This window comes from Coregonus clupeaformis, unplaced genomic scaffold (genome assembly GCF_020615455.1).
Source record: "Coregonus clupeaformis isolate EN_2021a unplaced genomic scaffold, ASM2061545v1 scaf2559, whole genome shotgun sequence".
Taxonomy (NCBI): domain Eukaryota; kingdom Metazoa; phylum Chordata; class Actinopteri; order Salmoniformes; family Salmonidae; genus Coregonus; species Coregonus clupeaformis.
This window is the reverse complement of record NW_025536013.1, coordinates 15,168-24,776: the sequence shown is the minus strand read 5'-3', so window position 1 is coordinate 24,776 and position 9,609 is coordinate 15,168. Positions and strand designations below refer to the sequence as shown.

Genomic DNA, 9,609 nt, shown 5'->3' with positions numbered 1-9,609 from the left:
AATTTATAGTGGTAATGTCATAATACAGTGGTATTGCCATTCTGCCCTTCAGCAGTATACCCCCCAACAAAAAACCTGCTCCCCGGGCACCGATGACATGGACGTCAATTAAGGCAGCCCCCTGCACCTCTCTGATTCAGAGGGGTTGGGTTAAATGTGGAAAACACATTTTGGGTGAATGCATTCAGTTGTGCAGCTGACTAGGTATCCCCTTTCCTTTCCCAGATTCCCCAGTGTTTGGCTGTGGAGGAGCAACACAACCCCTCTGACCCTCTAAGCATAACATAACCCAACTGATCCCCTGGTCACATGCCCTGGGAGGTGGCAGCCAAGGTCTTGGAGAAAGAAGCCTTGGGATTGGAGGTGTTCGAACAGGCTCCAAGCCTAGAACATTCCCCTTTTTTACGGTTCCAGGTTCCTGACCTTCTCTGCTTCAAGTGTAATACACAGTACAAACTACAGAGAAATGAATATAAACATAGAGGAATTATTTGAGAAAACAAGTCAGGAAATAATGAACGATGAGAAAATGTTATGGGCATACAATAAAGAGAATATGGGAGAATGTCTAGATGCAGTCAGTGGAGGTCACTGTAGGACATATCTCCATCACTAACACAACCATCTAGGTATCGCATGGTACAATTGGGGAAACCAAAACTCTTTTAAAATTGTTATTATTTGTCCCTACCATGGAAAAACTTTGAGGGATGAGAACCTGGACCAGAAATAGAAACTATTATTCATAGTTTACTGTGAGGTCTGACCTGTCTGACTTCAGGAGTATATCTATACATAGCAGCTTGGTTGGTTGAGTGGATTTATAAAAGGGTCTGTCAAACAGGAGTCAGAAGGGAAAGGAAGGAGATACCTGACCCTGTAGAGAGTGGGGAAGAGAAAACTGCACTAAGATCACACACAGTCAATAGGACAGCTACAGCTGAGAGCCACAACATATGCTGGGACACGGATACCACTGTATGATTTTCTGTTGTATTTATCCACAAAAACCTGTGTCAGGTAAGTGACTTGAGGCTTTTTTAGTGTGGCAACACATTTGTGTAGTGTTTTTTATTTTATTTGTTTCATTTAATAGTAAGCTGTATTTGTAGGGAGACACTGTTGGACATTTGTAGAGATAAAGACTGTTGTTGTTGGAAGCGATGGCTTTATCTGGACCATGCTTCCAGAGGGGTTTGGAAGCTCTACGGAGACAAGATGAAGCATTTAGAGGGGATAAACACAATATAGATGGAGAGGGAGAAGAGTGTTCAGGGGATGTGAAAGAAAATGATCAGTTGAACACAGAAGAAGAAGAGAACGATGATGAAGCATTTAGAAGGGAGGAAAACAGCAAGATAGATATAGAGAGAGAGACAACTGAAGAAGAGGAGGATGACGTTCAAGAAGTGAAAGAACTAAAAGAAGAGTGGACAGTTGTTAGAGGGCAGAAAGGTGGAATAGAGGATGTGGATTCAATAAGGGTATACGGCAGAGATTCCTATACAAGAGAAATGTTCCAAACCCTGCAGCAGCTCAGGGACTCCTCTCTCCTCACTGACCTGACTCTGAGCACTGAGGATGGGCAGCGTCACCACGCGCACTCCCCTGTCCTGGCTGCTGTCAGCTCCCTCGTACACCAGAGACTGCAGGAGAGGGATGAGGAGATGGATAAGAGGAGGGAGAGGAGAGATATTGACATGTATATAAAGACAGTGATATCCATCAGTCTGGGTCCTGAAGTGGGGTGTGTGGGGCTGGCAGGGGTGCTTGAGTTTGCCTACACTGGGACCATAGCAGCTCTGAACAGAGAAACACTGGCCCAGATACAGACTGCAGCTACAACACTAGGGGTCCCCAGAGTTCTAGAACTCTGCAGTGAAGAGGAGGAGAAGATGAAGAGGGGAGAGAAGAAGAGGGCAGAAGAAAATAAGAGATCTGCTGAAGAACAGATGAAGGTCAGTCTTCAGTCCATCAGACAGTTGTGGGCAGAGAGAGTGGGCTGTGATGTGGAGCTGGAGGTTGGTGGGACATCATTTCATGGTGAGTAGACTGAAGTAAAAATACATCACAACTATGTACTGTTGAATGATAGTGGAGACAATTTATTCATGGGGGCTCGTCCAGGATCAAGCTAAATAACCGATACAGGTAATAATATTGATTTTGAGCATGTGATGTTAAATGAGATGTTAAAGGTCCAATGCAGCATGTTTTCTTTTATCTTAATATCAAATCATTTCTGGGTAACAATTAAGAACCTAACTGTATTTGGTTTAAATTAAAATGGTCAACAAGAAACAAAAATATATTATCTTAGCAAAGAAAAATTTCTCAAGCAAGAATTTAGCTGGACTATTTGGAGTGGTCTGAGTGGGGAGGGGAAAAAAGAAAATTAGCTGTTATTGACAGAGAGCTTTGAATTCACTTTCGTATTGGTTTATTAACTAATTTACCACCCGGTGATGTCACCAGGCAGGACAAAACCCCATCACACCAAAACAGACAGAAATTTCAGGTGGTCTTTTCAAACAGCTCTTACACTAAAATGGCATTATCATAATTTTCACAATTTCACAGTATTAATCGAACCTCATAGTGTAGAATTACACACTGAGTGTACAAAATGTTAGTAACTCTTTCCATGACATAGACTGACCAGGTGAATCCAGATGAAAGCTATGATCCCTTATTGATGGCACTTGTTAAATCCCCTTCAAATAGTGTAGATGAAGGGGAGGAGACAGGTTAAAGAAGGATTTTGGCACAATTGAGACATGGATTGTGCCAATCAGAGAGTGAATGGGCAAGACAAAAGATTTAAGTGCCTTTAAACGGGGTATGGTAGTAAGTAGGTGCAAGGCGCACCGGTTAGATTGTGTCAAGAATTGCCACACTACTGGGTTTTTCATGCACAACAGTTTCCCGTGTGTATCAAGAATGGTCCACCACCCAAAGGACATCCAGCCAACTTGACACAACTGTGGGAAGCATTGGAGTCAACATGGGCCAACATCCCTGTGGAACGCTTTCGACACCTTGTAGAGGCTGTTCTGAGGACAACTCAATATTAGGAAGGTGTTCCTAATGTTTTATACACTCAGTGTGTATAAAACACTAGAAAATCACGTTTTTGACTGCACTGGGCCTTTAAATGCAGTGTTTTCCCTAAGCACCGGCTGTCGACTAATCAGCCAATAACAGATTCATTGTCAGCCGGTTTCATTTTCCACTTCATTAACAAGGCTTCGTTTCATTTAAAGTTTCAATTCGCTAGTCAGAAAAGTCTGTATATAGAGTACCACAGTATGAGTCATAATACCCATACAACCTAACAGTCAAACAGGGAAATTGTTTTTTTCTTAGGCTTTTGCCAAAATAAACTAGATTTAGTTGTTGCCCCAATAAAAGTAATTTTAAGGGCAGACTAGACTTGTTTTTCTGACTAGATTACTAATCTACCGCCTTCCCTCAGTCCCACCCACAGTGATTGATTGACAGGCCGAACTGTTAAAGGGATAGTTCACTCAAATTACAAAATTACACAATGGTTGTCTTACCCTAAGTATCCACAGCAGCAGAGCCAATAAAATACATAATTTGAAGAACAAAAATAATTGTGGCAATTCATATCTTGCAGTAAATATGACTTAAATCTCAATAGAAGAAAGGTTTAATGTAAAAAGGTTATCTTACTTAGAAAGTAGGTCTGATCATATAGGTCTAGGCTTTGACGTTATCCAAAACAATTAACAACACACTGAAGTCATATATTTTCAGTAAAATTTTATTGCAAAAGTCATTTTAAAGCCATCATTGTAAAGTCATTCAATCATTTAGCTGTGTAGTTTGAATGGAATCAATGCATTAGAATGTACCAGAGGCCACCAAAATAGAGCTTGTGCTGCAAAATAAAATCACACCAGGACCACCACCCCCCCCCCCCAGCCTGGAACTCATTGGCTGGCTTTTCTTTTTGGCTGGCTACTCCATGTACTTACAGAAAACACTGTAAAAAAGAATAATAGGATGATATATATTAATATTATTAGTATATTAATATATAATAACAAAATAATAATATTAAATATGAATTGTATATTTTTTTGTTAATTGTTGGGGACTCATCTGGGATCAAAACAAATTGTAATATTATGCCTTTTGTCTTACATCTGAATTCATAAGAGTCATGATAAACCAGATGTGGAAGTAGTCTATTTATGAGATAACAACAATAATCAATTTCCTCTTCTCTCTCCTGACTCAAGTCCACAGAGTGCTCCTGTCTGCCAGTAGTGACTACTTCCGGGGAATGTTCACCAGCGGGATGAAGGAATCCCAGCAGCCCTGTGTGGCCCTTCCCTTCCTGGAGGCCTCTGAGCTGGAGGCCCTGATTGACTGCTCTTACAGCGGGTCCCTCCCCCTCTGCTGGGGACGTGTCTTTGAGATCACCTGCATTGCCTTCCAGCTCCAGTTCCAGCCCGCCCTCTTGCTGTGCCTTGACTTCCTGGAACAGGAAATGGACGCCCACTCCTGCCTGGACGTGGCATCTTTCGCTGAGGCTTATGGGATAACGGAACTCCTCGAAGTGGCCAACGACTTTGTCCTGAGACACTTCCAAAATGTGGCAGCCACCCCTAAATTCCAAGACCTGCCAGTTAAGAAGCTTAGAAAATACCTGAAAAGCAACTCCCTCTTTGTACCCTCAGAGCTTGTGGTCTTCAAGGCAGTAGTGGTCTGGATCGAGGCCTGTCCCAGTCAAAGGCTTAAATTCACCAAAGAGCTGGTGAAGAACATCCACTTTCCCCTCATGACCTTCACGGAGTTCAGTGAAGTTAAAACCGCAAAACTGTGGACTGAATGCAACATGAAACATCTCTACATGACTATACTGGAGGACTTTCGCTCCTATCACGTTACACCTTGGAGCCTGTGCAGGGTCTACCAGCCCAAGGACAGTCTAGTCTTGGTGGGTGGAGACCAGATCTCTGCCGACTTTATCCGGCGATCCCCCAGCCGAGAACTGTGGTTCGGAAACTCTCTGAGGAATTACACAGGCATTGTGAAGACAGTTGAGTGGAGGTTGCTGGGAGAGATGCCAAAGCCACCAAGGTTAAGTCACGAGGTGGCTGTGCTCGCAGGGAAGTTGTACGTGCTCGGGGGACAGAATTATAAAGGAATGCTTGCCGTTTTAAACTCAGTCTACAGGTGAGATAAGAACTTTGGGGTTTGTATCTACTAACGAATGAGTCCTTTAGGTATTAATATTTTTACATATTTATGTTTTTACATTATTTTCTTCCTTCATCTCTCATTCTTTATGTTCTTTCAGATATAATCCGCTTCAGGACCGCTGGGAGAGATTGGCCGACTTGCAGGAGAAAAGGTGTAATTTTTCTGTGGTTGTTCTGGACGAGATTATATATGCCATTGGAGGGTACATTGATCCAGAAACTAACCTGGATAGTGTGGAGCGCTACTGTCCAAATACAGATTCTTGGAGGTAAGGTTTTTCTTTGGTAACTCAAAAAGGAATGGTATCACAGAATCGCTTGCGGTAGTTAATTGTTCCATTGGAAATGGTATGTAACTTATTAAGTACAACTTTGTTTCTTTGTTGCTATCTTTACCAAATGTGGCATTCCCTGTTAGCTTTGCCCAACCCTTGGACATGACCTTGAGTTGCCATGCTGCCACATTGTTGGATGGAGAGATCTTCATCTCAGGGGGGTTCGACTGCAGGTACCAGTGTCTGGTGTCCATGTTCCTGTACCATCCTGAGAGAGGAACAACCTACCTGGCAGAGATGAGCCAACCTCGAGCCCATCACTGCATGGAGACTTTAAACAATCATCTTTATGTGGCTGGAGGAGTCACTGTTGATGAAAACATGACGTCTATCGACCAGCTGGCCTGTGAGGTCTACGACCCTGTTAGTGACTCCTGGAGTGCCCTCATGCCCCTGGCCGTCTCCCATGTTAGAGCAGCCTCTGTGGTTCTGGAGGGGAAGATCTATGTGCTGGGAGGATACTGCCAAGAGGACTACAGGGAGACCAGACTGGTGCATCGGTATGATCCCACCAACCAACTTTGGGAGAATATCGGCGAGATACCCGGACCTAACACTGACATAAGAGCCTGTTTGCTCCACCTGCCCAAACACTTGAGACAATGAAAAATCACTATACATCCCATAACACCACACTAAATATTATGCCACTACATGACCTACACCTTACTCCACCCAACTCTTATAAGTTATGAATACTGAGTATACCATCCATCTAGCTAACACCAAGCTATATTTTCAGTTTTGCAAATCATTTATTTTGTATATATTTAGCTCACACCATTTCAAATCAATAATAAAATGATATATAAATGTTCTCTACTGTTCAACAGCTAACTGAACCAGCTGGCGGAATTGCTTATTTTCAATAGGTAAATTCAAGGTAGATGTACAAGTTCATGGTGAAAATCAAGCTATTTAGCTAGCCAGCTAGCTACTTTTCGGCATCTGCTTTAGTGTCACATTCAAGGGCTTGGGTAATAAATTAACTGTCATTAGCTAGTTCCAAATGTAAAATCAATTGCCATAGCCAACTTATGTAATGTAACATTGATCTTACAAGCATTTATTTCAATGGATGAGGATGTTAATATTGTTTTAACACTGTTTTAACACTTTTATGTAGCATGTGCCATACTTTAATCACTATATTCACAAGGACACCAGTTAAGTTAACTTAAACATGTTATTTCTCTCCATGTGCAGGCTATAAGTGAATTATTATAAAAAAAACAGGAAGGGCATTACAATTTCAGGGTGGCTTCATGTCCTCTTGGGAAATTAGAAACTGGGAAGTGGGAAGTCATAAGTCTAACATGAATGTGTTCACTTGCCTTTGAAGTCAGAAAAATTATTCAACCAATAAGATTTTAGCTAGCTTATCAACATTGCTAATAATAAAGTTAGCTAGCTTGCTTAACAACAGACATATGATCAAACTAGCTACATTTGTCTACATTTCTCCAAAAACATGTGACTTTTCTGTCCTTGCATTTATGGCAGTGTAAGTTGTCATTACATCATATATCAATAAGACCTTTAACTTGAACCCTGTATGAATCCTGGATCTAGCTGTTGGACAGTTTTTTGTATAAAGATATCAGAAATGCAGGGTAACTATGTAACATTTCGTGTCTCCTTATGTAACAGGGTGAAAACAGTTTTCATGGGCACACAAATCCAAAATGATGTTGGCGATTGCAAAATAGAATGCTTCTAACCAAAAGAGTCACCTTACCTTGATACTTAAAACCTAAATCGATACTGTCATTTACATGGTTCTTCAATAATTAAGCATTAGACTTGTTGGATGGCATTTAGTGTCCAGCTGATTAGTTACACCGTGATATTTTTACACATCATCATCTGATCCAGGAAGGAATTTTCCGAATGACAGTCAAGTGACCAACAGCTGTTGGGATAGTGCATGTGATACAACAACAGCCCAAGTACTGGAAAAAAAGGTGTTTGCCAGAAAAGTCGAGAATATTTTGGTGTCTCATTCGTTATGCTGGTGAAGACATTTGTGCCTGGATCCACGTTGGATCTAATATCCCTTTGCGAATTGATGTTGATCATCTGTTGTTGTCTGATTGATTTACAGCAAGGTCTCATTAGATTTAACAAACAAAGCATCAAGTTAATGAATTCATGTTTTCATATGTTTTTGTGCCTCGGATTGGACACCTAGTCTATTGTGCGCAATTGTATAGGATAGACTTTTGCTAAACACCCAAAGCTCTTCCTAATAAAGCTGCAATATGTAACTTTTTGAGCGACCCGATGAAATTCACATAGAAATGGGAGTTATAGATCTGTCATTCTCATTGAAAGCAAGTCTAAGAAAAAAGTATGAGAACATTTATGAACTCACTACTGTAAGTCACTCTGTATAAGAGCCTCTTCTAAATGACTAAAATGTCAATGTAAATGTAAGAAGCGGTAGATCTGTTGTATGTGTGTTATTTCGTTTCTGCATATTTTACTTTGTTTTGTACACCAGCTTCAAACAGGGTTATGGAAAATGTATTTCACAGCGGATTAGATGGTACAATTATTCTCTACACTATACTTGCTTGTTTTGTCACATAAACTGAAATTAGGCAAACTATTAGAGATTTCTGCATGGTGCATCTTTATTCTAGATATAATGACAACAAATTATACTGAACCAAAATATTAAATCAACATGCAACAATTTCAAAGATTTTACTGAGCTACAGTTCATATAAGGAAATCAGTCAATTGAAATAAAATATTTAGACCCTAATCTATGGATTTCACATGACTGGGCAGGTGTGCAGCCATGGGTGGGTCTTGGAGGGCATATGCCCACCCACTTGGCAGCCAGGCCCACCCTCTGGGGAGCCAGGCCCAGCCAATCAGAATTAGCTTTCCCCCACAAAATGGCTTTATTACAGACAGAAATACTCCTCAGCACAGCTTTTGGTTGTACTCAATCTCTGACACTAGCACCTCTCAGTCTCACAAAAAAATCATAGATTTTTGAGTTGCGCCACTGTGTTTCATGGTACGGTGTTGTATATTCTCATGGGCTTTAACGGGATGATTTTTACCATACATGGTTAATTAGGGGTGTTTCAAAATGCAAATAGCCAAAGTCTTGCCCGAGCACTGAGGCTGAAAACAATTGGTATTTATCATCAGTGGAGGCTGCTGAGGGGAGGACGGCTCATTATAATGGCTGGAACAGAGTATTTGATACCTTTCCACTAATTCCGCTCCAGTCATTACCACAAGCCTGTCCTCCCCCAATTAAGGTGCCACCAACCTCCTGTGTTATCAATGGTTATCTCTTACAGGTGTGAGTATGATGCTCTTACGATTGTTTGATAAATCACACTTTTTCTATGTGTACAAACATTCTAAATTCAGTTCGTAAGTAGTATTTTAGAATAGTTTCTACGCAATATTGATAAATGAGGCCCCTGGTGTAGTTATCTCAAGTACCCAAAAAGGCCACTAAATGTCATACAATCAGATAGGAATACAAATACTAGATAGTACAATACATATAGATGTATTTCTAATAGAACAAAAGCCATGTAAAAAATGATCAAAGGAAGTGTTAGTATAAGGAACCCATACTCTCAAAGAGAGCAATACAGCCGAGAAGCAGGAAAGAAAGAAAACACACACAGAACACTATAAACATACAGAACCAGGAGAAATCTAGAAAACAACTAGATAAAGGTTCAAGGGGAACTGCAACATCTGATTTGGCCTTGTTTTTTGTCTTGCTCCTTAAGAAATGCTGACGGCCATGACAGGTGCCAAACGTGAGTTGGCTTGGGGGTGTGGTTTGATGTGGGTGTTTCTTGTGTGTGTCCTGGCCACCACAAAGACACAGCCGTATGTCATAATCTTGCCCGCAGCAGTTTCCTCCCACTCAATGACAACAAACAAACCTCCTGCAGGTTGAGTTCAATAACTACAGGCAGATGTGTGGTGAGATGCTGGAGGAAGCTTTGAGTAGGTCAGTAGCCCACAGAGTAATATGAGCTGAATGCAATTGCTGA

At 41.1% G+C, this 9,609-nt stretch overlaps 2 protein-coding genes across 2 annotated transcripts; both read left to right on the top strand.

Annotated features, from left to right (window-relative positions):
- The first annotated feature begins 1,514 nt into the window (after positions 1-1,514).
- LOC123488900 (kelch-like protein 26) lies at positions 1,515-5,066 on the top strand. The gene is made up of 3 exons (XM_045219641.1): positions 1,515-2,043; positions 4,269-4,969; positions 5,058-5,066. Exons 1-3 carry the CDS (start codon positions 1,515-1,517, stop codon positions 5,064-5,066), a joined length of 1,239 nt encoding a protein of 412 aa, XP_045075576.1.
- Positions 5,064-6,233, top strand: LOC121566184 (kelch-like protein 33). Its single transcript, XM_045219640.1, has 3 exons — positions 5,064-5,208; positions 5,333-5,503; positions 5,653-6,233. Exons 1-3 carry the CDS (start codon positions 5,096-5,098, stop codon positions 6,173-6,175), a joined length of 807 nt encoding a protein of 268 aa, XP_045075575.1. The 5' UTR covers positions 5,064-5,095; the 3' UTR covers positions 6,176-6,233.
- The last annotated feature ends 3,376 nt before the right edge of the window (positions 6,234-9,609 follow it).

Bases quoted from the DNA above. Each gene is read 5' to 3' on its own strand.
- LOC123488900 (XM_045219641.1), top strand. From the start codon at position 1,515: ATGTTCCAAACCCTGCAGCAGCTCAGGGACTCCTCTCTCCTCACTGAC. The intron at 2,044-4,268 runs GTGAGTAGACTG...TCCTGACTCAAG, and splicing joins TGGTGGGACATCATTTCATG to TCCACAGAGTGCTCCTGTCT.
- LOC121566184 (XM_045219640.1), top strand. From the start codon at position 5,096: ATGCCAAAGCCACCAAGGTTAAGTCACGAGGTGGCTGTGCTCGCAGGG. The intron at 5,209-5,332 runs GTGAGATAAGAA...ATGTTCTTTCAG, and splicing joins GTTTTAAACTCAGTCTACAG to ATATAATCCGCTTCAGGACC. The intron at 5,504-5,652 runs GTAAGGTTTTTC...ATTCCCTGTTAG, and splicing joins CCAAATACAGATTCTTGGAG to CTTTGCCCAACCCTTGGACA.